Raw genomic sequence first — 26,186 nt, forward strand, 5'->3', positions numbered from 1 at the left:
AAGAGAAACCGGACCCCAAGTGCTGAGAGTGGCCTCACACAATCCTTCTGGAAATGGTCCCCAAACATTGCGGGGAGGGGGGCATCAGGACCCTCTAGGAGGCAAGTAGAAATGCAGACTCTCAGAACATGCCTCCAAAGACCTGGACTCCTTTGGGGGGACCCTGGAGACCTGCATTTGGGAAGTAGCACAGTGATTGTGTGTGGCCTCTCAGCCACACTCTTGAACACTGACTTGGGGTCTGGTACTTTCTGTCTGTAAAGGGAGTAACATTGTGGGGACTGGTAGCAGAAGCTTTGCTCTCGTCAGTGAAACTGTTTGGCGACAGGCCCCCTTTGTTTTAGGACCGCTTTCCTGAGGGCACCGCTGTGGACAACGCCCTTCCCAGCTAGTGTCTTTCACAGCAATGGGACTTTGGCGTCCACGCCCTCCAGCGCCCCTCCAGAGAGGGCTGGCCTTGGGCAGCTCTGAAATCATCCCACTCCTTGTTGGACAAAACCTTGCAGGTTAACAGCCAAGCAAAAGCCCTGCCCCGCACTGTGGACCCAGCCAGTGGGAGGCCGATGTGCTTGTGGGGGCGGGGGGTGCGTGTCGGTCTCATGGGGGTGTTAGTGGGGAGACAGGGACACCTGGGCGCTGCCCCCAGAGGAAGAGATAGAGAATGAAGTCCCGTCTGGGGGAGGCACCTCTGCTGGGCGGGGTGGGGGGGTCTGTTAGGAGGTCCTCGTGGACAGTAGTTATTCAAGCACACGCAGGCCACGGAGAGGGGAGGGGGCCAGTTTGAAAAACAACAAAGCGAAAGAAGAAGTCTCGGGAGACGCCTGGAGCGGCAGAGATCGCATCCCCTGGGTTAGTGCCCGCACATCAGTTTGCGTTTGAGCGGAAGTCACGGTGCTGAGTGTCGATTAGGAGGAAGAAAGCCCCCGGTGCATGCAAGGCAGCCAGGCCTACAACCTATGGGCAGAAAGAGAAGAGAGGAGAACATAGTCAGAACCCGAGCCCATGGACGGGCAGGGGGAGCGACAGAGGCCTGGCCAGGGCAGAGGGTAGGGGACCCACTTTCCCTGCAGAGAGGGAAAAAGGCGTCCCCACTCCATTCCAGGCTTGGCAGCACAGTGAGCTCAGGAGGGACCCGGGACAAAGCACCTGTCCCAAGCTCCGTCCCAAGCTCCCCCGGGACAGTCACAGAATGTTTAGACAGAGGTTGGCCGATGGACCCATGGCCCCTCAGCCCTTGACTATCAAAACAGACTTCCTGAAAGTTCACTCTTCCTGCTTACTGCATTCCCTTCCTTAGGCTCTGGTCAAAGGGCACCCTGGAGTTGGACCAAGGCTCCGAGTTCTCTCCCACCCCGGGACGAGCCGTCACCTGCCACAGTGGGTGGACAGGGGTGCTGCCAGGTGCTATGGGCCTCCGCTCGGCCCGGCCAGAACCCACAAGCCCACAGGACCCTTGCCGGTGGCCATTTCGCCTACAAGAATATCATTTTGGCTTAGGGGAACAAAACAGATAAAAACGGGGAAGCCGGATGCAGAGAGAGAACAGGAAGCAGGGTGCAAACAGGCAGAGAATGAGGGGAATAATGGAAGACACACTATTCCTCCAGAGCCGGACAGGAGTTCTGGAAGTCCAGGTGGCCGTCACGCCCTTTTCCGTAGGGGCGGCTCCGCCAGCGACTGGGGGGTGGCCCGCGACCATTGGGCCAAGTGTGGGAGGAGCGCAGTCCCCAGGTGATGGCACCGGAAGCAGACGGGTGGGGAGGAAGCAGGATGACAGGGCGTGGAGGGACAGCAGCACCGGCCAGAACGTCCGCCACCCCCCGGAAATAAAAAAGCAACAAGACAGATGGAAAAAAAAGAGAAAATGAGAATTAGAGGCGGAATGTGTTGAAGGAGAAATCATGAACTGGCAGGAAGCGCTGACTGAGAGGCTCATTCAGGTCGGCTGGCATGTTTCTCCCCAGTGGCTAACACGGATGGCTCTGGGCAGGGAGCAACACCCATTTGTGGTTCTGTGTCCCACCTGTGAAATGAGAAGGTGGGGCTATATAGTCCTTAGGGAATCTGGAATCACCATCTCCTGAATACCGGACCCACCTAGTGCAGCCTTCTCTTCTGTGGAGGACAAAACCAGGGCCCAGAATATTAAACACGTTGCCCCGAGTCCAGGGGAACCCCAGTCTCCTGGCCTCTGCCAGGGTAGTTCCTGCTGGAAACCCAGTTCCAATGAGCCCTCTTCTGGAGACCCTTTCTCAAGCTCTGGGTGGGCAGACAGGGCCCTGTGCATGCTCCCACAAAGGCTGTTCTTTGTCACAGCACTTAGCATGTTAGCGTCATTCCCTCATCCCTTCACCAATTACACTGCAAGCTCCCGGCTGGCCTTGGCCTGGCCTTGGCCTTCTGTCTCCCCAGCTGTGTAGCAGGTACTCAGCAATGGCTGGGTAGAACCCACACCTCCAATGGCAACATTCTGTTGCACCCTATTTGCACTAGACTCTGACCCCATCTTAATATGGACACTAAGGTGGCATTCTAAAAGACAGTATTCCCAACCCCAAACTGTCATTCCTCTAGGCCGTCCCTGCACATGGCCTAACTCAGCAGTTTATCACATTTCTTCAGTGAGTTCTCCCACCTGCATCCTCTGGTTGGGTGACCCATGCTGGGTCCCCCCTCACCTGTAGCTTGAAACCCAGTTTGGTTTGTTTTTAAGATGGGCCAGCCAACTATATCTAAGCCAAATCCAGCCACAGAAAGATTGATCATTTTAAAGGTTACCAAAAAAATCAAAAACCAAAAAAACCAAGAACATATGATAGAGACCATATGACCCACAAGCCTAAAATATTTGCCAACTGGCCCTTTCTAGACTAGGATGGATGCTGCCACACTCCTGGGCAGCAGGTGGAGATCCAGGTGCACCTTCTCCAGGGGCTCAGTGATGGGACGGCAGGTGCCCCAGGAGCCACCTTGGGTGTGTGGACAGGCTCCTGCCCCCTCAACTACCAAGAGCAGCTCTACTTTATTTGGCTTATATAATGGGACTCTGGGGGAAATCACATCTTTAGAAAGTGCCCTTTGCCTTAAAAAAGTTTAAAACCATTCCTATTATTCAGGGGTCTTTTCACGAATGCACTGCTCAACCCGCTTCCACACCATCCACAAACTAAGAATGGTTTCTGCCTTTCTAAATGGGTTGGGGGAAAAAAATCAAAATATTTCATGGTATATGAAAGTTGCACAAGGGGCACCTGGGTGGCTCAGTCGATAAGCGTCTGCCTTGGGCTCAGGTCATGGTCCCAGGGTCCTGGGATCAAGTCCCCTATTGGGCTCCCTGCTCAGGAGGGAGCCTGCTTCCCCCTCTGCCTGTGCTCTCTCTCTCAAATACATAAAATAAACATCTTAAAAAAAAAAAAAAAAAAAGAAAGCTGCATGAAATTCCAGTTGGCACATCCATAAAGCTTATTAGAGCCCCGCTAGCTTCCCGGTTTGCACGCCGTCCCTGGCTACTCCTGCACCAAACGGCAGAGCTGAGTCCTTGCGACACAGGCCATACTTGGTACTATCACAGCTCTGCGCTGCTGCTGGGACCGCCACAAATCCCAGGCCGGCGCTGTGACTCCAACTTCCCTCCTCGCCTGCAAAGCCTAACGCAGTCCCCACGCTAGAAGCCCACTCCCTGATCTGGCCCCAGCCCCACTTTATAAAGCTGCCGAACTAGGCCTAGAACGAAGGACTTCCTCAGATTCCCACAAGGGGTTCGCAGCAGGGCAGAGGTCTGCTTTTGAGTGTTCAAGGAGAGAACCAGAAGGACAGAGCAAAAGGGGAATGAGACCGAATGTATAGGAGGTGCGAAGGTTGCCTGGTCCCAAGGGGCACAAAGGACTGTGTGATTAAACAGAAGGCAGATGGACTTCCAGCATCAGAGTAGCACAGAAACTCAGGCCACGTGGTCCCCATCCCAGGCGGCTGATTTGGGGGCTAGCAAGCCGTCTCGAGTCTGCACCCCTTTAAGTCAGAGCTGCTCTGGCTTCCAACTGGCCCTATCTGGCCCCTTCCAAGGCAGACTCCTCTTGTCCAGGCCTAGCCTGGGCCCAGCGTCAGCACTGCTCTGGTAACAGGGATATATAGGTTTTCACAGAAGAGGACTGGAGACGCTCGTGTCTCAGGAGTCTCTGAAATAAACAAGATCCTAGTATCTCTTGGGCAAGGGGACGAGTCTAGTCCACTCCGGCAAATCGCTTTGTGTATTCCCCAGATCAAAGTCTTATGCAGACAGGGTGGACGGTGCCCTTTAAGACACCAGGTGAGGCTGCAAAGGCCCACCGAGGGGCTACTTACTCAGCAGACTTCCAGAAGTGGCCGGGGTGGGAGAGCCGCCGGTTCAACTTGGGCAGCTTCTCCAGCATGTCCATCAGCAGGGTGAAGCTGGGCCTCTCCTGCAGGTCGAAAGCCCAGCAGGCAGATAGGATCTCCTGCAAACAGAGCCAGCAAGAGTGGGGGTGAGAGCTGGCTGGAGGGAGGAGGGCACAGCTCGGGTACTCTGCACAGGGACCCTTCGATGCTCTTGAGCTGGGACCACCTCCATCTGGTGGTCCCCTGAAGAGCCTACCCATATTAAGAAGATCGGTCAGGCCAGGAGTAGGGCTGAGAAAGAATCTCAGAAAAGCTCTCATGCTTTCAGTGGAAAACAAAGCTCCTAAGCTTTCTCCCCTTTCCTTCTTAGACCGCCCTGGAATAACAGGAACAAAGCTGAACAAACAGCTAATAGGAAAGAGATCAGAAAACAGATTGTAGGGGCGCCTGGGTGGCTCAGTCGGTTCAGCATCTGCCTTCAGCTCAGGTCATGATCTCGGGGTCCTGGGATCAAGTCCCACATCGGGCTCCATGATCAGCGGGGAGCCTGCTGCTCCCTCTGCTTGTGCTCTCTCTCAAATAAATAAAATCGTAAAAAAGGAAAGACAAGAAAAGAAATGGGGTTGTAGATTTTTCGAAATGGAAAGCAGAAGAGATGTCAGATGCTCAGAATATATATGGGGCGGGGCTGCAACAGAGATGGGAGCCTCAGTGTTACAAGAATGGAGGCTGGGAGTGACCAGAAGGATGAAAAAGAGTACAGCACTTGAGAGTCAGCAGAACACCTGTCCTGACTGCCCCCCAAGGGGCATCAGGGTGGCTCAGGTGGTTAAGCGTTCAATTCTTGATCTCAGCTCAGGTCTTGATCTCAGAGTCGTGAGTTCAAGGCCTACCCTGGCATGGAGCCTACTTAGGGAAAAAAAAAAAGGGAGAGAGAGAGAGAGTAAAGCTCCTCTCACTTTGGTAGCTTGCTGCCTACTGTCTGGATCTGCACACCTTTCAGCCTTTCAATTCAGGAGAGCTCCCGTGAGAAAACAGGCCTGCCTACATAACCAAGCAGAGAGTGCTCACCCACTTAGGCTCAGCAACTCAGGTTTTTGTTCTTAAGTACAACTAGACCTGTGGGGTTGCCCACCAGGTCAGGAAAACAAGAGACCCTGAAGATAAACTGACCAGAACACTGACTCTGGAGAAAATTGTGTGTGTGTGGAAATGTGTGTGTGTGGAAATGTGTGTGTGTGTGTGTGTGTGTGTGTGTAGAAGCTACTCTATCCATAAAACAAGATCAGGGTGCAATAAAAAACATACCAACAAATAACGAAGAGATTGAAATTAATAATATAACTTCTGAAACAAAACATTAGTTAGGAATACTGGCAGATAAAATCCTGGAAGTTCCCCAGACTGTGCCCTCAATTTTAGATAGGGAAGAGAAAACATTAAAGAAGGTAAAAGACATAGAAGCTCACTAAGGACCAAATTCTGTCCAATGGGAGTTCCCACAAGAGAAAACAAAGGAACTATAGAGGAGGAAACTATATAATAAAGATATAATAAAAGAAAATTTCCCAGAAACTTTTGAGAGAAACTAGAATCATCATCTGAAAAGGCCTAGTGAAGGGACCTCATTGAAAAAAGAATATCAAACCAAGAAAAATAAACTTATTGTAAGGCATATTTTAATGAAATGTCAATGTAACAAGGATAAAGAGAAGATCCTAGATGTTCCCAGAGAGAATAAAATAGGGCATCTACAAAAGATTGAGAATTAAGATTAATATCAGGGCGCCTGGGTGGCTCAGTTGGTTAAGCGACTGCCTTTGGCTCAGGTCAAGATCCTGGAGTCCCAGGTTCGAGTCCCGCATCGGGCTCCCTGCTCGGCAGGGAGTCTGCTTCTCCCTCTGACCCTCCTCCCTCTCATGCTCTCTGTCTCTCATTCTCTCTCTCTCAAATAAATAAATAAAATCTTAAAAAAAAAAAAAGAATTAAGATTAATATCAGATTTTTTAGCAATGCACTGGACACTTAGACAACAGAGCAAAAATTTCATCTTCTTAGGGAAGATTATTGTGAACCTCTTGGTGTGAAAACAAAATGAGGACTTGTTTAGGCATGTAAGGATTCAAAGATGATCTCCTATGCATCCACTGGGAGGGAGTTCCTTTAGGGTTCATTCTCATTTTGCTGAAATGCAAATAAAGAAATGGGAAGACATGAGATACATGAAATTCTAGTACTGAACCAGGGATGAATGAAAAGAAATGGAAGGATGACAGCACTACAGTAGGCCTAAAATTCCAGTATCCATATTACAAGAAATCAGTGGGTCCTGAAAAGAATGGAACAAATTCCATTCCATAAGCAGCATGTAGGAGCTGCAAGACCTCAGGAATATGGTAAAGGTGGTGCTTGTGACCATTCTCGGCAAGAAAAAAAGAAAGGCAATCAGAAACTACAGGAAAGGGTGCCTGGGTGGCTCAGATGGTTAAGCATCTGCCTTCGGCTCAGGTCATGATCCCAGGGTCCCGGGATCGAGTCCCGCATCGGGGTCCCTGCTCGGCGGGGAGTCTGCTTCTCCTTCTGACCCTCCCCCTTCTCATGCTCTCTATCTCATTCTCTCTCTCAAATAAATAAATAAAATCTTAAAAAAAAAAGACCAGAGAGGAAAGTCAACTTTCATGAACCAGAAGCTGACTGCTGGAACATTTTCTCTTTGTCCCCGCTTCCCTGCTCCCTGGCCCTAATCTATTAAGAGGCTTCAAAGGACCTGTAACCCCACACTGTAAGAAATCCTTCCAGAACAGAACATGAAAGATTAAAAAAGTTAATTAGATCTTAGCCCCAAGCCAAGCCAATTAAATCTTTCTCTCTGGTGGAGGCCCTGGTCCTGATATTTTTAAAAGCTCCCAGATGATTCTGATTTGTAGCCAGCACTGCACTCTGACTCCCTTGCCTCTGATGGGCTCTATACTCTGCTCCGGGCCTTCCCCCGCTTGAAGACTGCATCTACCGCTCTGTGTGCTAAGATTCTAAGTGTGCAGAGATAGAACAGACTGCTGCCAGGAAAGCAACTCGGTATTTTTTTTTTCAGATAAAACAAACATTTAGGCACACTCTGGTTTATAAAAAGGTGTCCCTCAAGACTTTACTGTAATGGGTAAAAACTGGAAATAACCTAAATGTCCAACAACAGAGAAGTAGTTACATTAGGGTGTAAGCCAGAGGACACAAGGGTAGACAGGCTTAAAAACAAGGACTTGCCAATGATTTGAGATAATAAGCATAACAAAAGACCACGTGGAAAAAAGGTTATGATTTAAAAAATCAGCTACATGTTAAGATCCTCATTTTGTTAAAAGATATGTATTTAAAAAAATCAAGGGGCGCCTGGGTGGCTCAGCCAGTTAAGTGTCTGGCTCTTGATTTTGGCTCAGGTCATGATCTCGGGGTCATGGGATTCAGCCCCGTGTTGGGCTCTGCGCTGAGCGTGGAATCTGTTTGGGATTCTCTCTCCCTCTGGATCATCCCCCCCCGCCCAGCCCCCTGCCCCACTCACGCTCCCTCCCTTCTCTCAAATAAATAAATCTTAAAAAAAAAAAAAAAAAAAAAGACTGGAAGGTAGTAGCTGCTTTAGCTGCTATTTGAACGACTCAATAGCCAGGAGCCCAAACCTCTCTTACCACTAGCCTCCTAAGGGGTCCAGGGCTGTGCCAGGGGAAAGATGGAGGCCAAGAGCACCGGGGTGGCACTCATCACCCACTTGCCTTGCTCAACAGCCCAGATGAGATGCTATTAATTGGCCAAAGAAGAGCCTGGTGTTGGTGCTACCTATCAGCATTCTGGTGTCATTCTTGGAGGAGCAAACTGTAAGGCAGTTTGCACTTCAACCAGATGGCAGGTCCTACTGAGGAATAAAGCACCCTGGGCATGATGTCATAAATGAGCATTCCAAAGATGCCCTAAAGGCTTGCTACCAGTCAAAGGAGGAAAATATGAGAATCTGTCAGGTCCCGAAGGAAGATCAGGTGCCCTTCTCACCGCGCCTGTCCCCATTTGCAGACGGTGACCCTACCAACACCATCCCCTGGCTTCAGCAAGAAGCTCACAGCCCAGTTAGAGCTCAACTGGACCTGCACTGGGTGGTCCCTCCAGGCCCTCCCAGTGCTAGGCCACCCAGATGCTGCCTGGAGCGTATTCACAGCCGGGCTGGTGCCTGTTCGGTCCACTCCTGTCTGATTAACATGGGATGGTTGACTGCACTGAAAACATGGAGCCCTGGGTTCCTCGTACCACTGTGCTGGGGCCAGCAGACTTGTAACTGCAATGCAGAGAAACCACCGAGGTATTTGGAAGCAGAAGGTCCGCACCTGTATTACCATCTGGCATTTTGACAAATACGCTGTGGAAACTTCGATCTGTTCCTGAACAGTTGAGAAGAACACTTTGGAGATCCATTTGATGCCAATGTGAAACCCCATTTGTGTTTGGTGCGGGAGGATTTTATTACATTCTTTCATGTAAGTAACATACAGGGCTCTACTATCTTTTTCAGCTCATAACTCAATTAAAACCATGACCTTTATCTCTTTCCAGTCTTTTTTTATTTTTTAAGACAATGGTTTTTCCAAAGAAAAATAGTTGGGTAATAAAGGACACAGCAAAGAGGCCCTCCTGGCATACTTCTGCCTACAGGCCCCATTTCTCAGGTGAGTGAATGAAGAAGGGCATACGTGCCGTGTGCCCGCCCCCCAACCCCCAGCCCTTCTTCCCCAAGAACAGGTAGCTACTCACAGTGACTTCCTTCCCCAGGCTGATGGAGGCCAGGACACGCTTCATACCCTCTCCGCTTCCAATCTGCCAGATCAAGGCCTCTGCAGCTTGGTTCTTAAAGGGCCAGTCTCTTGCTTGCAGTTCATACCAAACAGTCCTGTGGGGACAGCCCGTGCGGCGTGAGCTGCTGAACCACCTGGCCCAGCTCACGCGCCCAGGGGGGGCTCCTACTGCCACCGTGCCAGGAACCCAGCCAGAGCAGCCAGCATCCTCCTCCAGCTTTCCCCACCCCCCGGGCTTCCCGAAATACTGTGACGGCACCCTGGTGGCTCCTCCCAGGCACAAGCAGACCCATGGCCCAAAGCACCTATTGTGGTGGGAAGTCTGAGGCTGCACAAACTCTGAACAGAGATCCTGTCCAACCTCAGCGGGGCTCAGGCCTACATCCAAGGTTGTTTGAGGAGTAACAAGCACCAAGCCCAGTGCAAGCACCCACGTCAGGAGAAGGAGACCACCCCAAGGGAAGGTACCCTGAGATTACAGGGTGAGGCCCTCACTCAGCCTCTCCAAGCTCCCTCGCCTTTCTCGACTCATCTTGGCCTTCTCCCTTGGCCCCCCACCGCCCAGTGCTGGGGCCACTAGCCACGTGCGGCTACTGAGCGATGGACCCGTGGGAAGAGGACTGCGGGGCGCTGCAGCTGAACATGCTCACCAGATGCTGGAAGCTTTGTGGGAGTAAAAGAACTCCTTAAGTTTTTGTTTTGATGACATGTTGCAAAGCTCACATTTGGGATCTACTGCATTACACACATTATTACAACAGATTTCATCTGTTTTTCTTTTTTTAGTGTGGCTGGGAGCAAACTTTAAATTCTGTATCTGGCTCACGTTCTATTTCTATTCTATTTTTCTTTGGTCAGCTTCATGGGGCACTAGAGGCCGGCTGGCAGGAACCCTGGCTCTCCCAGAGGGACAGTACTGAGCTCTGGTCACCGTCCGCATGGGGCACTGGGTGGGACTGACACCTTAGTCACCTTAGTGAAGGTGTGACTGTCAGTGACTGACACCTAAGTCACCTTAGTCCTCGTGAAGCAACCTTATAGGAGGTACTGTAATTCTCTGCATTTTACAGTGGGGGAAGAGAAAGTCAAGGATGTGGTCCCTTAGCCAACAGCGGCAGAGCCAGGCCTCCGAGCACAACAACACCCCCCCTGCCCTCCCTACCCCCCCTCTGCCAGCAGGACCCCTTCTTTTGGCCACATTTGGCCTCAAAGCCGCAGGAAGGGGGACGTCAGGGGCCGCCTCACCCAAACGCATAGATGTCAGCAGCTTTGGAAAACGGCAGCTGGTCCTCGTCCTTCCCGGGGGTCATCTCGCGGACGATCTCTGGGGCCAGGTAGCAGAGCCAGTCATGGGACAGCTTCAGCTGGTTCTCACGCCTGGAGGCCAAGAAGCCAGGGCAAGGGCATGGGGCCTTTCAGCCAGCAGCCAAGAGGAGGCTGCCTAGCACACCTATGCCCCAGGCCCAGCATGCCACCCATGCGTGGCCCAGAAAACAGCTCGCTTATCTGCACTTGCAGAGGCACCGGGGGGAAGAGGGATAACCAGCTTCTTCCAGGAAAACGGATCAGTAACCAGTATTAGCAGGGAGCGGATTCTCCATCCCAGATAATCAGTCTGCCTGTGTATCTTACAACCTGGCCTGGGGCTCGGTCTCCAGACAGACTGCCACTCTCTCTCCAGGAGGTCCCCCCAGATTCTTGGAGAGAGGCCTTTCTCCCTACCCCGACACTTCAGGATCTGGGGAAATAAAACCTGATGCTCTTCCTCAACACCTCTTCCTCACGGGGCTTGTGAACCCTAGGTCACTCCTAGAATATCTGCCCATTTCCCAAACTAATGGGGACCCAGCCTCTTATGGGGTTCAGCCTGAAAATTAAGTGCTATGTGCGAGGGACCCCAACATCACCCAAACCTGATTCTGGACCAGAACCACAGGACAGGACCTCAGTGAACCTGACCTTTCCTGCAGGAAGGGATGCCCCTCAGCAACGGACAGTAAGAGCTGTATCTCCAGGCCTGGCTGGCACTGCCCAGCCCCTCCCTGTTCTGTGCAGACACCCAAAGCCAACTTACCGGCCCTCTCGGACCACACCCGAGATGCCAAACAGCCCGAAGTCTGTGATGACCACTTTGCCATTGTCATAGAAGACGTTCTTGGATTTGAGATCTTTGTGCACAATGCCCTTGGCATGTAGATAGCCCATGCCCTGGAAAACAGCAAGCCTCATGTCAGTGGGGCGGGAAGATGAGGGATAATGATTCAGCTTCCACCTGGACTGGGCCATGAGCTGGATGCCCTACCCAAGTCAGCTCAAGTAATCTTCAAAATCCTATGCAGTAGGATGATCTCCATTGTACAGACGAGGAAACCAAGCCTCAGAGAGGGGAAGTCACTCGTCCCAGGCCACACAGCAGTCAAGCAGCATTGCTGAGGTTTGATTCCAGGCTAGTCCATGTCACCAGGCTGTCCAACAGGCACCGTGTACTTGGCTCAAGTGTGAAGTGTGGAGATGGGTACGGGGGGGGAGCTGGGGGGGGGGCAGGAAGTATATAAAGAGCGATGATACCCTCCCCCGTGTTAAGTCATATAGGAACTGAGCGATCTACAGGGTCTCTATCAGGCTTTGTACAACAAGCCTCTACGCTCAGGCTAGGCAAGGGCTCAGGGTGGGGAGCTGTTCCCTCTCTCACTGTGTCTCTGTCAAATAAATAAATAAAATCTTAAAAAAAAAAAAAAAGATGTCAAGTGCCCAGGTCTGGAGCACAGACTCCCCGCCCTTCCCACAATTTCACAGTGTTTCCAGAATGGCCCCCAAATCACAAACCTAGATCAAGTTCAGGACCCTGTTATTGTATTTTGAACCTCAAAACACCAAAGATGAGTACAAAAGGAAGTGGCTTAGAAGGTTCCAGCGGAAGGGGAACAGCTTTTCTGCAAGACCAGACAGATTGCTCAGGAGGATTGCTTTTCGGTAAGAGGAAAACCAAACAAGCCAGCAGAGAGGGAGCTTCTGGCTCTGCAGTTCTAAAATCTCTGAGTAGCTTTCCTTGTCTGCCCCTAGAATCTTCCAGATAGCTCATCCATCTGACCTCAGCCGGTCAGCAAGCAGACACGGACTCCCCAGTGTTCTGACCGTAAGGAGAGAAAACTAAATTAGGGGAGGAGGGCAGAGCAGGGGAGACAGAGGGGAGCAGGGCTCAATGAGTTTGGGGGACACTATGAAGCAGGTGTGACACCCAGCAGCTCCCCCCAACTCCTCTGAAATGAGACTTAGCGCAGATGAAGGCATAAATGTGCTATTTTAATTTTGAGGCTTTAAAAGTTTAATTCATTAATTCAGCCACACGGTGACATGTGGAAATCTTGGTTTGCTCATGAAAGTCACTGTGGTTTTTGTGTTTTCCTTGCTACACACACACACACACACGATGGACGGAAGGAGGGAGGGAGAAAAAGGAAAGGTAGGGGTGGAGGCAGGGGAGGAGGCTGGGGACAGGGAGTTGGGGGGAGCTGGTAAGAGCAAGCTTTTCAACAAAAACAAGAAAAGAGGAAACCCGACCCAACAGCAGTCTGGCTTTTACCCAAGCCTGCTTGGTGCTAAAGAAAGCAACTTATAAAGAAGCTTTTCTTTCATTTGTATTTCATTACTTTAAAAAAAAGATGAAAGAAAGAAAAAAGGCTGCCTGAGGGCCAGTCCTCATGCAACCTGGATTTGGATTCTTGAAGGCAGAATGCATGGGTGCTTTCACCCCGCCCTTAATCAGTTCTAGCAGACTCTCCCTGTGTGCCAGGCCCTGGGCCCAACGTGCTCTCAGCAGATTACCCCACTCTACTCTTGTGCCAATCCAATGGGGGAGGCTACGTTGGAATTCCCATCTGACGGGGAAGCAAGCCAAGGCTGAGAGAGACTGAATGACCTGCCCAAAGTCACACAGCTGGTGTGACCAAGATTCGAACTCAGGCCACGTGTCTTTAAAGCCTCCTGCATTCCTCCCCGACCAACTCATCCGTCATCCCAGACTGGGCGTCAGGCTCCTGGTTCCAAGCAAGTGAGGTGCAGACAGAGGGAAGGAGATGGAGTCCCACCCTTGAGGTGCCCCAGCTCAGAGACGACACGAAGCAGGGGGATGGCCAGGAACCCTGGAACCAAGTGGATAACCCTTTACCTTGATGATCTCCTGAGCAATCTGTCTGGTCTTGTTGATGTCCAGAGATGTCTTGGGGTCCCTCACAAATGAGTGCAATGTCCGCCCCTTGCAGAAGCTGTCGAGAGCAGTGGGGTCCTGCTGAGGGGTGGGGCCAGTGCAGCCGAACCCCAGCCCTCGGAAGCCTGAGAGGAGCTGTGGAGAGAGCTGTGTCCCTGGCCTCCGGAAGACTCTCTCTGTCCCCTGGACCGTGGGCACCAGGATCCTCGTTCTCCACCAAGCCCGACACCCATTCCTTCTTGGGCCTGGCCTGAGTGTGCAAAATCACACACACACACACACACCCTGTTCCCTGTGGCTCCGGGCCTGCCCACCCCAGAACAGGAAACCCAGTTCACCAAGGTTCCTGGCAACCCAGAGCAGCCCAGCCCTGGAGGATTCGAGGAAGAAACATGCCCCCTCAAACTCAGAGAAGAACCTGGTCTTTTAGGACTGTAAGCAGGCAAAATTTGGGGCTTTCCATAATGATTCTCATGATCATTTTTACTGTTCTCTGATCACAGAGATTTCATTACAGTAAAGGCGTGTGTAGGAGGGGGTGGCATCACGGGGTGTCAGTGATTACTGGACAACAGGTTCAAGTTTTCGGGCCTCCCCCTGCAAGGACTCCTAAAACCCGGGTGAGCAGGACCCAGAGAGAATGTATGGCTCATTCCCTGTTCCCGGGAGAAGTCCAGGAAGGCATCTCATGAAGGGCCTGGTTTTAGGAAACGTCTCCAAGGAGATAGGATTCTTGGAGCCTCAGACACTTCGAGAACCGGCTGAGGGGTCTGGGATATTGGCTGATGGCTCCTTGTCTGTTTTCGAATCCCCTCAATGTATCCTAAAACGCGAATTTTTTGGGTAACGAACGTTTTGCTATTTTGTTCTATGTGTTCCCTTGAAGCAGACTCAGGTTCTCAGAGCCCCGGGTGGGTGAAGAGATGAATGGACGGACAGCGCTGGGGGCTGGGACCCTGCCAGTTGCTGAGCTGGTGTAACCTAAGGCATCATGTTGTCGGCTTTGGGCTGGCATTTTGTCCCCTTGGTGTGGCGACCTGGGCGGTATCACACTGCTCAGGAATTCTGGTGGTTCTGCTTTACGTCTCTGATAAACAGGCAAAAGGGAAATTAATTTTTACTTAGTAAATACAGTTTGTTTGAGGGGGGAAAAGATTCTTCCAAAGTACAGGGTCTGGCTACAGGCAATGTCGTCAGAATATTAATGAGGGGGCTCTTGGCGGACAGGATTCAAGTGATCTCTAGTTTCTTCTTGAAACCTCCATGTATATTCCAAAATATCTTCACTAACCTCTTATTGCTGTTCCTGACTGTAAAAGTAAACACCCACCAACTTTTTGAATGCCATGGGCCAAAATGTCTCAGCCTCACACCCCTGGTGCTGGGGGAGATGGGCAGTCACACACCAAAGTGGGGGTGGGGGGACACCGGTGAGAACTTTCTGAAGTAGAAACAGTGTATGTCAGAGCATCACATGCTATACTCTCGCCGAGCACGTACCCTCCCAGAAGGTCACCTACACAGAGAAACAAACATGTTCATTACGGCAAAGTGCCCAACAAAAGAGGACCGGCTAAATAAACTGGGGGCGACCAGTGATCAGCCAGAGAGAGAACCCAGAGCCCGGGCCACTTTCAGTGATTCGTGCTGGTTGGTAGCTTGAAATCAGCTGTGGGAAGAGTATTTACACCACAGGAATGAAGAGATGCCACAAACTAGGGCTTCCCTCCTCACCACCCAGAAACTGGTGGTTCCACATTTACGAGCACACTGCTGGGGTCGACGACGTGCCAGGAACGCTGGGTGAGCATTAAAGACTGTGGTGGGCCTCAGACCTGCACTCAACCTGGGGAAAGCAGGTGCGAACCAGGAGGACCTGTGCTAATTCTTACAAAGGAATGGTTTAAAAAACATGAGTATACACAAACTTCTGTATTTAAACAGAAGGCAGGATAAGGATCTGTTCACAGTATCCACCTTGAGGGAGAAGCACCCAGTTGGGATGGGAGGAGACTGGTTTTCACTCTGTACCTTTCTGGAACCTTTGACTCTCTCTATCCTTAGGCATCATTTTGTTTATTTGTTCATGACAATGGGTTACCTGATGGGGAAATTTTGGTTCTCTTCTTTGCACCTTGTCCTCCAGAGCGTCCTGGCAAACAATGGGGCCCCTGGGGAAAGGGTGGGGGTGGGCAGGGGCTTGGTTACCTGGTAATGATGGCCAGGTGGGGCGGGTTCATGCAGGCCCCCATGAAGAGCACCACGTTCTCGTGTCTCGTCTGCCGGTAGTTCATCACCTCCTTCTTGAACAGCTTCAGGTGGTCCTGGTTGTGGCCGTCCATCTCCAGCAGGCGGATGGCCACCTCGCCGTGCCAGCGGCCGCGGTGCACCCGGCCCCAGCGGCCCTGCCCGATGGGCTCGCCCAGCTCCACCTGCTCAAAAGGGATGTCCCACTCCTGCAGGTACACACTGGTCTGGCTGGCCTTGCGAGAGATGGGGCCCCGCCAGGGCCGGCGGGAGCTGGGCAGATCGTCCACCTCGTCCTCGTCATCCTCTGCGTCTGACTTGCCGGCCTCTGGCTCCTCGGCCTGGAAGGAGGGGGAAGGCATAGAGAGGGGCAGCGGATCTGGGGTCAGCCAACTCGCCCTCCCCAGAGCCCCAGGAGAGAGGCATGGGGTCAGGAGGCCCGGGTTCTCATTGCAGCTCTGCACTGGCTTGCTGTGGACAGTGGGCGGGTCACTTAGCACCATGGGGCCTCGATGTCCTCACCAACAAAACATGGCGCGTGGCCCAGGTGGGCCCTGAGGCCCTTCTTCCCAAGAATGCTCCAAGATCTACTGATGAATGACATCTAATCGCTAGGAAAAAGCATTAACATCCCCTGGCATAGACGAATTTGACCCCGCTTACCCTTTCTGGGCATTCCCTTGTTTAAACTGGGTTTCTGACTGTGCTCCAGGCAGGAGTGAAGCAGTCAGTTAACATTCTAAGCCACACTGCATGGCCAGGGAGCAGGTTCAGCTGATACTTTGGTTCAAGGATTAACACAGAGGTCCTTGGGCCTGGCTACGATCAGAATCATTTGGGGGCCTCTGACGTCATACAGATGCCTGGCCCCACCCCAGACGGACTGAACTAGAGTCTCCCACGCTGGGCCTGGGGGGCCTTGGGCTAGGGTGGGAACCATGAGAGTTGAGAGCTTACTTTAGCTTCAAAAATAAAAAACCAAAAAGAAGCCTGCTTCGTTGCATTCCTCATCATTGCTCCTTGCTACGCACCTGCCCGCAGTGGGCTCCTAAGATGGCCCTTGCCAGGGCCTGGCATCCACATGCTCCCCACACCCCTGTGTGTGTGCTGAGATGAGGAGGAGAGGAGAGAGAAGGCAGGGTCTCCGGGCTGCGCGTCATCCTCACTCACCTCCACATCGTGATCCTCCAACACGTCTGCTTTTGGCTGGTTGTCGAGCCTAAGAATCAAACAGTTTGTCAGGGAGACCCTGAGTGCGGGCCACTCTGTTCTCAGCTAGGCAGGGCACTCCCAGGTGAGGTCTGAGAGAGGGCTACTGGGCCCTAATGTGACCCACCTGTCTGTGGGAAAGGCAGTATGGATGCCAAAGAACCAGACAGGAGGCTAAAGACCAAACCCCATTTCCCTTCTTTGGCCTCAGCCTTCTTCAGACTAACCTGAGGGTGGTGGGGAATGAGGGGTGGGCAGGAACCACCAAGGCCCTTTCAAATCTGAAGCCCGGTACACGGGGTTCTGAATGAACACACACACACACACACACGGGACTTGAACTTCTACTTGAGAACCAGCTCTATCACCTCCTAGCTGTGTGACTTCATGTAATTTCTTAACCTCTCTGTGGGGGCTTTTGCCTCCGTACATGAAGGATGACACCTACTGCGATACCTACCTTCACCAGGCTGAGGACTATGTGAGGAAACGGGAGTCAAGGGCTCAGCAGAGCCAGACATGGGGAAGGGGCTCCGGAAACAGGAACTATTTTTAGTAGGTGTCTCTAACTCCGAGTGGCCTTTGCCCACCTCTCCTGGGTCATAAGACTGCCCCAGGTTCACACGTATCCCTCCCCATGCAGACTGCACCCACAGGAGGCTAATAAAACCCTCTGGCCAAGTTCAATTAGCCCAAGAAGTATCCCACCCGGCTGGCTCAGGTACACGGCAGCGTCCAGAGCGGGAGGTCAGACACACGAGGAGGGATGGGAGGTGGCCAAGGGTGCAGGTCAACCTTTAACAAGTCCCCACGGAAAAGAAAGAGAACACAGAATAGGAGGCCTACCGGGTGCTGTCTGCCGCATCAGGGGATGGGACTGCCTGTGGAAATGCTGAAATGTCTAGAGGAAACAAAAAGCAAACACAAGGCCTGAGACCCCCTTCCCCCACCCCCTCCCCCAAAGGACACAGTGCTTGTGAAGTCGGCCCACCCAGTGGAGTGGCTCCTCCCTGAGTGGCCAGCCCCTCACAGGGCCGCGTCCCTGTTCACCCGGCCACTGCCACTCCTCAAACGGGACATGGATGCAACCTTCACAGCACTTGGTTTTGCCCACACAGCTGGGTGCTGGAAAGGGCCTCCAGGTGAGGGAGGAGGTTGAGATTCTCCAGTGAACCCCATTCCCCTGCGGCCAAACTGCCCCCTAGGAGCAAGTGGTAAAAGCAAACTGGGTATTACTGACTGGACGTGGGGGTTCTGCTCAGAGGCAGCAGCTGGTTACAACAGCCCTTGAGAGCAATAAGACTCGTGGGGGGCTCAGGCCAGCAGAGGCCCAGGGCAGGGCTCGCAGGGGGCTCAGTAGCGACACCTGGTGCCTGGCTCAGCAGCTGGCATTTCTGGTGGGAGCCAGAGGCCCCGCCCCCTTGGCTTCCAGGTTTGGGAGACTGGCGGAGCAGTTCTCAGCGGAGAGGAAGAAATGCACAGTCCACACCTACAGGGGCCCGGATATTGGGCAGGTGGGGCTGACCCCGAGCCCGGGGCTTTCCCAGTTTTAGCACTGAAGTCCCTGACCCCTCCTAGCCTGCGCACACCTGGGCAAAGCCATACGGATAGTCCTGTAAGAACTTACAAATGCCCCAAATTGCTCCCCTAATGGAGCTGGGTTGGAGAACAGAAAAGCCCGGACTAACCAAAATATCATGACTTCAAGACAGGTCTGTTTAACCCAGGAGAAAAACAATTAGCTACAGTCTTTGTCTAAACACACTGAGACTTCATATGGCTAAATTAAGAATTAAGGTTGCCGATTATGTATACGAATGCTTGTCATCCTCAGCTGGAGAAATAAGTACTGACCACATAAACTCCTTGGGGGCAGGAATATGGCCAAATGCAAAGGTTGGCACGTAGTGGGTGGGCAAAACAATTTTTGTGGAAGGGAATCAATGAGATTGAAAGTTGTCTCCTTGAAACTTTCTAAAATAAAGCTGCATTTTATCTTATCGCCAGCAGATGGCGTGAGGCAGCAAGGCTCAGGAAGGTGAAACTCGCAGACTTTTCCAAACTCGCTTCTCTTTCTAAGATAGCTTCTCTAAGTAGCTTCCTTGTCATGATGTAGGGGAAGATATCCTAACAGATGCTCATAAGGCATTGGCAGAAAGGTCTCTCCCTTCATTCTGCAAACAGGATTTCTGCCACCTCCCAGCCGTGTGACCCTGGGTAGGTTGCCTATAGTCTCTGTTCAAGAGGCTGAACAGGGCAGATGCCAAGGGCCCTCCCAGTAGATCACTGCCCCTGTGAAGGACCCCCCTCAAGGCGACCCACCCTGCTCCCTTTCCCAGCCGTGATACACAGCAGCTGTCAAAACAAGTGTATGTGAGACTCAGGCACCTGAGAGGAGAGGGTGCCCAGGGGGGCTGGACAGAGGGCTCACGGCAAGGGGCAGTTAGTGGAACCATGCAGAGGACTCACCTGGAAAGATAAACTGCTGTCTATGATGAATGAAGTAGGCAGCTTTAAACAGAAGAGGAGGTGAGTCACACACACAGAACAGCAAATGCAGGGGCTTGGTGAGGGGGGCTGGTTACAGGGTGGGGCAGAGCAGGGTGACCCATGCAGGAAGGAGAAAGGGAGCTGGAAGGAAATGGGTGCTAGCAGGAGCCCCCAGCAGGGAAGGGGCTGGCCCCGGAGGACTTGCCGCAGAGGCCTGGCCCATTCCATTCGCCTCCCAGGCTCGCTTCTCTGTCAAGTGCATGTGAGCCCAGAAGGGTGAGACACAAGGGGGAGGAAATAGTGCCTGTGAACGCCGGCTGGGCCGCGTGCAGAGGAGCGGCCTCCCTTGGCCCCACACTCACCCCCAGAGGAGCTGAGGCCTCAGCAACCCGACCTCACCATCCAAAACAGAACAAAAACCCACCTCTCTTAATCGGGACTAAAGGGGATGCGCTGGGGGTCTGGACTCTGAGAGCTGTCATATGGTAAAACAGGGGTACAGATAGCCTTTCCCCAGGTTTATTCTTCGACAAAAATGGAAATGCCCCCCCAGAGTACAGAGTGGGTACATGGTAGGAGTCATTCCTTCCCCAGGTTAACCACAGGGCCAGGCCCCAGGCACGGCCATGACCAGCAAGATCATAGATCCTGGACAGAGTGAGGGCTCTGTGCAAAGGACAATGAGGGCCCAGCCCACAGACGTCAGGGAAAGCTGAGAGGCTCTGGCTGACATCACAAAATGGACTTTTTCTGTGGCTATTGTTTTTCAAACAGGGCCTTCCTTTTAGAAAAACCCAAGCTAGAAGTTTAGCAAAAGATCCAGTTTCAGAGCATAATGACAGAGCAGAGTGCAAAGAGACGGTCACTCCAATGGGCTGTGGCTCTATTGCGTGGGGGATGGGTGTGCTCGGGACGATGCAGGAGATCTCCAGCCAGGCGCATGGCAAAAGAGAAAAGATTCCTACAAAATCTCAGTCTCCCAGCACCCCTGAAAGAAATCCCTAGGACCCTGGTAAAAATGGGTCTAGAGAGGCTGCCTGGCCTCCTGCTGGCTGCACGTGGCCCCAGCTAAGGGTCGCCTGGCACAGAAAAAGCTGTGCCTCTGTCCTCCCGGGCCTGGAGCCCCAAGGGCCAGTGACAGGTGGGGCCTGACCTGACCAGGCCCAGAGCAAACTGGAGTGTCCCAGGGGCTGCTCCTTCCTCCTGGCTGCCAACCGAAATACCCAGAGGGTCAAGACCAGCTGCAAGGAGCTGCTAGGGGGGGCCAAGGCCTGGGCTCATCCTGAAATAGGCGAGTGGGCCTTGCTCTGTACCTTGGAGAGGTGGGACACCCCAGGCCTGGCTGAGAGACGGGGCCCTGCAGAGCATGCACTCCCCCTAAAACTCAGTGTCCGCATCTGCACAGTGGGAATAACCTAATCCCAACTTCACGGGGGTCTCCTGTTTTATGGGAACAAAGAGGGAACAAAAGCTCCCCCTTAAGCAGCTTATTCAGATCACAGAACAGGTAAGCAATCGAGCCCCAGTCCCTCTCCCAGGCCTTCTGGGCCTGCCCCAGCTCCCTGTGCTCCTGCCAGGCTTTCTGAGCGCTCAGAAGCTGAGTGAACAATGCCCATGAGATCCCATGCACAGGAGGGCAGTATGGGGATTGTGTCAAGAATCCAGGCTTTATGCCAGACAGACTTGGGCTTTGATCCTGGCTCTGTCCCTTACGTGTTATAAAGCTCAGGGCGAGCCACTTCCTCTGAACCTCAGTGTCCCTATCTGTAAAATGGGTGTGGTAACAGCACCTACCGCAGAGCTCTCATCAGGTGTAAATACGGTAACATACTTGAGCTTGGCACAGCGCTTGGCTCCTGGTAAAGGCTCTTAGTGGTGGCAGTGTTTGACCTTGAGCCTGTTGGTGTGTGCTGAGAAGGGACACTGGACCCCATCCTGAAGGCACATAAAAGCCCCGAGGTGTGGTACCTGGGAAGTTGAACCTGCTGTCCCGTTGGCCAGGAGAGGGGTTGGGGGGCGTGGTGGCACTGGATGGATTGGATGATGTTGGGAAGGGTGCTGGCGAGGAGGGCGTGGAGGATGTGGTGGAGGATGGGTTGCTGCTGGAGTCCAGGTGGTTCATGGCCGGAGGATGCTCCTGTGGGACCAGAGACACCAGAAGTGGGCAGGGACTGTCACGGCCCTGCCTGGCCTGCCCCTCCCATGCCCCATGCTGAAACCCTCCCCTTCTGCCTGAAAACGAGGTAGTCTGCCCAGGGCATCCTGACATTTTACTGGTCTAATATTCAAGACCCTCACCTTGATGCCCATCCCCTAAGGGACTCCTGCTCATCTTTCTTGAGCTCAAACATACTTTCCTCCCAGAAGCCCTTCTCAAGCCCAGTGGGGACCATGCTCCTCCTCCTTATCCTCCTATAGATAGCACTCTTCCTCAGGGCACTTGAACTTTGTCAAGTGCATCTATCTTGGGGGGTTTTCTGAAGAATTTCAGAAAATTCTGCGTGTCCTGTGAGGGCAGGGACCGCGCCTGCTCATCATACACCCAGTGCTTGGCTCTGAGCAGAGCACACAGCAGGGTTTTTTTTAATGAATACAGTCTCTGACAAGTGTTTAGTGTGTGGTACACAGTGGTGTCTAATAAATGCTCCCTCCACTCTTTTGCAGACCTACTGGCTAGGACTGCCCAGGGGTTTGGGCCCTAGCAAGGTCAAAGGGCCAGCGGAGAGGGGGCTGCAGGTGGGACTCTGGCCCTGACCAATTTCCCAGACTCAAACTCCAATCTCTCAGGGGACAGGGTTGGAATTCCTTGGCCAAGAAAGTTGCAGGAGCTGCATGCTCTTCCGACTAAGCCAGCTCCTGATCTCGGGGTTGTGAGTTCAAGCCCCACATTGGGTGTAGAGATTACTTAAAAATAAAATCTTTAAAACAAAAAGTTGGGGCCAAATTAGGTTAAAGGCTGAGTTCTACAGGTTTCTCTTTTGCAGGCCCTAAAGGCTCTCGGGTGTCCAGGGGACCCCAGAACCCACCAAAGCTACAGTGGGTCTCACAGTCCAGGGACAGCCCCCACCACCTGGTGCCACAGGCCGGTGGGGGAGGGAGCTGGGTCCCCTGAGCCCTTCCTCTCCCCGCTCACCCTGCAGTGACCCCGCAGTGATCCCTGTTCCTCAGGGCTGGGCCAGACCGGGGAGGGGGAGTAGCTACGAGGCAGGTTGAATCCCAGCTCCTCCACTCAGCACCCATGTGACCTGGTTCAAATCAGTCCACCTTTCTGAGCCACAGTGGTTCTCGATAAAATGGGGGTATCTGCTGCTGCTTCATGGGCTCAGTGTTTACTACCAACACGTCCACACTGCATATTGTGTGCCGGACTCCGACGCAGGCACCAGGGACCAGGCGGGAGCAAGATAACGAGGCCCTGCCCTCCAGAGCAGCCACCTGCTGGGACACAGGCCCTCAGCAGGCAGACAGGGGACCACACCCTGCAGCCGGGCCACGAAACACTGGGAAGGGTGTGGTGCAGCCAGGGACCCTGGTCCTCAGCCCGCATCCCGGCAAGGCCTCCCCGAGGACTGAGTGTGTAAATGCTGAGAAGTGTGTTTCAGGCAGAGGGAATGGGGGGGTGGCAACCGAGGCGCCGAGGTAGGAGTGGGCAGAGCCACTCTGAGCAAGGGCAGCTAGAGAAGAGGCTGGAGAGACAGGCCGGCCTCTGAGATGACTGGGCCAAATGCACGGCCCTCAGCACAGTGCCTGGCGAGAACTCAGTGACCATTAGCTCGTGTTATGAGAATGACCATAAATCGGGGTGAGGGAAGGACGACAGCTGGTCAGTGCCCTCGGTGAGGTAAGAAAAGGCACCACCCCGAACTATGTCAGGTCAGGGCCGGGCAGGTGCGTGCAGGAGGGCCTCCTGGAGGAGGAGGGGCTCTGAAGAACTGACAAATGTGGGTGTGGGGGGACGGTGTAAATAGGGGTGTTCGTCTGGTGTTTGCCAGACAAGATTACAATGCTGGCAGGGTGGGAGGGGCAGACGGGGGTGCCTAGCGTCCCTCGCGAGGAAGTGTGTATCTGTGACAGGCTGGACAACGCTGCTCCAGACAAGCAAGTTCGTGAATGTCTATCCCCTCGTTACCCCTACAACACCCTGTCAACGAAGCATGATTATCCCCACTTTCCACACTAGGAAGCTGAGGCTCAGAGAGGTAAGGGAACTCACCCAAGGTCCCACAGACAAGAAAGGGGACTGACTAGTCGGGACTGGAGCTCAGCTGTGGTCCTGCACCTCTCCACTCCACCTCTCTATCCCTGGTGGGAACACCACCGTGGGGGGAAAATGCAATGACAGGCGGAGGGAGGCTGAGAGAGGACACGAGCGGGCCCATAAGCGCCGTCAGCTCTGAGGCACTGGCCTCCCTTGTCGGGCAGTAAGATGTGGAGCAGCGACCCCCAAGCTGCACCTTCTGGGTCCCTGGTGTTAATGGGCCGTACCACCTGCTTCTCTTCTCCCCACCCCAACCTCTACCCAGTCTGGCCCAAGCCACGGAGAAGCCAGTCGCATGCCCCTCCGTACGGAGGCAAGGGCATGCTAAGCCCTGGTCTGGGGCTGGGGCACAACACACTTGAAAACCCACAGCCACACCAACAGCAGCCCGGCGGGAGGCCACCAGCTGCACGGTCACCAGGGGGCTGCCATCTGAAGCCACCACGAGCACAGACGTCTTACAGACACCATGCACTCCTGTGTCTGGGGGCCACGAAAGGCCTGTTAGACTCTCCTTTCAAATCTGTGTATCGGCAGAGGAGCCCTGCTCCGGGCCTGCCCTCGCTCACAGGGGGGCCCTGTGCTCAGGGTCCTCATCTAAAATGGAGCTGATAGCAGCATGTGATTTTTAGAGCTATTGTGAAGATAAAAAGAAAGATCAATGAAAAAAGTTCCCGACTCACAGTAAGTGCCCGGGAAATGTTCCGTTCAACTGGGGAAGGAGGTCACGGGCAATTAACTACGATTTGGACATCAACATGAAGTCTATGAAATGGCTAACGACAGGATCCCTGAAGGCCACCCTCTGGCCTTGGGTTGCATGCCCCACTTCCCTGCCAGACCCCCACATTATAGGAGGAACCCCGGGGCAGGGGGCGCTTCTCCTGGCAGAAACAGCTGACCGGCGTGCCACCGCCCGTATACCTTCTTTGTCAGTGCTTTGGGGAGGGTTCCAAAATGGGGCTCAGCTGCTCTGTCCACCGGGTTGTTGATATCCGAGGGGACAGATTCCGTCCTCCGAAGCCTAGGTTCTAGGTAAAAAGGAAAAGGGGGAACCATTAGCAGGGAGCAGATCAAGCTACAGAAAAGTCCAACCCAGCCCCCGAAAGCAGAGAAGAGTGGAACACTCACGTGGGAGGAAGGATATTCTACAGGCAGGGGCTTCCTTTGTACACTTGTTATGACATTTCAATCTGTGGAAAGAAGGCGGCAGGGTCAGTGCACGGAGGGCTACTCGGGGCTCCCAGGGCATGCACGGGAGCTCCGGGCAACACTCACTCTCGACTGCCTTGATCTCCACGCACTTCTCATCAACTATTAACCCAGACGTCTGGAATATTCCACGTTGATCATCCTAGCAGCTCCTGTCTGCCTAACCTCCCAGCAAAGCAGTTTTAATCATACCCATTTTAACTTGTTGTGGGTCACACGTCTATTTCTCTTCTCTAAAGAAAAGGACACCCTCCACTCACATTCAGAAAACTGGAGACAAAAATCTGAACTTACAAAAAAGATGAATCAGAAGGAGAGAGTGTCTACATGACCAAGGGATCCCAGGGATGCAAGCGGCGGCCCCTCCCGCTGCATTCCAACACGGGCCACATGGTCTGAGGGTCAGCACAGGCCCAAATGGAAAGACCTAGGCCCTCAGTTTGGTCCTATCTGCTGCACCCTGTCTTGGGGTTCTCGACAATCAAATGGGTTGACAGTGGGGCCCTACCAACTTCACACCACGATCGTCGAAGAGCGTGGGGCTCAGAGGTCATTCTACGCTCTCCGTGTGAAAGGCATTTTGAAAGGGAGCGGGAGGTCCCCAGTATAAAGCCCGGAGCCACAGAAGACCTAGACTGGTGGAAAGTTCTGGTGGTGTCTCCTTGGTGGTCAGGGGAGTCATCAGGAAAACACCATTTATCCAACGGACATGCATGAGACCTGTCGCCTCTGTTCTGGCGGGAGCCTAAATGCTTTTCCTACACACACTAGCTCAGAATCTGGAAGCCATCCTGATAGATAAAGGACCTGGAATCATCTGCCCAGTTGTGAAAATGAGGCCCAGAAAGAGCAAGCATTTTGCCCCAGGTCACAAAGCAATGGAGGGGCAGTGATCCGGGAGCAGAGACTCCAGGTCCATCCTCTGCAAGCAACAAAGGACACTCTGCCCCCAGCGCTGTTCCCTTCCTTGTCCTTCTGTCCCACCAGAAAGCACAATGGTACGAAACAAGAAAGCTGTGTTTGTATAGAAGCAACATTCTCCCTGAACTCTCCTCTTCTGTGAACACCACGAGCCATCTCTGTTTTCACCCCCGCCTGACCCTTCTCCCCATCTTGTGTGCTAACACATGAGGATAAACTTCAGAACTCCTCAGTTTCCAGAAAAGTCCTCCCACTCCTCTCGGACTTTGTACAGGGTACAATACCTGGAATGCTCTTTTTTCCTTGGTCTCCCTGGTAAACTTCTACTCAACCTTCAAAGCCCACCTAAAATTTCCCCTTCTTCTGGGAATGCTGCTCGATGCTTCCTTCATCTCTCTAGAGAGGGCTGATTATACCACAGTGTGCCAAATGGGATTATAAATAGTAGCTTTAA

General features: G+C 53.0%; 1 protein-coding gene across 3 annotated transcripts in view; it reads right to left on the minus strand.

Moving 5' to 3' along the window:
• The window catches only part of KSR1 (kinase suppressor of ras 1), a 145,477-nt gene that overhangs the window by 3,310 nt on the left and 115,981 nt on the right, over positions 1–26,186 (minus strand). Inside the window, exons 8-20 of one of the 3 annotated variants that reach the window (XM_045889449.3) lie at positions 24,731–24,792; positions 24,524–24,630; positions 21,310–21,478; positions 19,321–19,362; positions 17,698–17,752; positions 16,813–16,861; positions 15,604–15,983; positions 13,357–13,453; positions 11,263–11,396; positions 10,434–10,565; positions 9,148–9,283; positions 4,342–4,475; positions 1,597–1,677 (exon numbers count right to left, since the gene is read on the minus strand). In XM_045889449.3, the coding sequence (XP_045745405.1) occupies positions 1,597–1,677; positions 4,342–4,475; positions 9,148–9,283; positions 10,434–10,565; positions 11,263–11,396; positions 13,357–13,453; positions 15,604–15,983; positions 16,813–16,861; positions 17,698–17,752; positions 19,321–19,362; positions 21,310–21,478; positions 24,524–24,630; positions 24,731–24,792 (1,578 nt within the window). The remainder of the gene's footprint in view (positions 1–1,596; positions 1,678–4,341; positions 4,476–9,147; positions 9,284–10,433; positions 10,566–11,262; positions 11,397–13,356; positions 13,454–15,603; positions 15,984–16,812; positions 16,862–17,697; positions 17,753–19,320; positions 19,363–21,309; positions 21,479–24,523; positions 24,631–24,730; positions 24,793–26,186) is intronic. The other 2 variants (XM_045889453.3, XM_064582452.1) reach the window with 2 other exon arrangements.

Source organism: Mirounga angustirostris, unplaced genomic scaffold (assembly GCF_029215605.1).
Source record: "Mirounga angustirostris isolate CCGP_5_RB_7025 unplaced genomic scaffold, mMirAng1.0.hap1 SCAF_17, whole genome shotgun sequence".
In the NCBI taxonomy this organism is placed as follows: Eukaryota; Metazoa; Chordata; class Mammalia; order Carnivora; family Phocidae; genus Mirounga; species Mirounga angustirostris.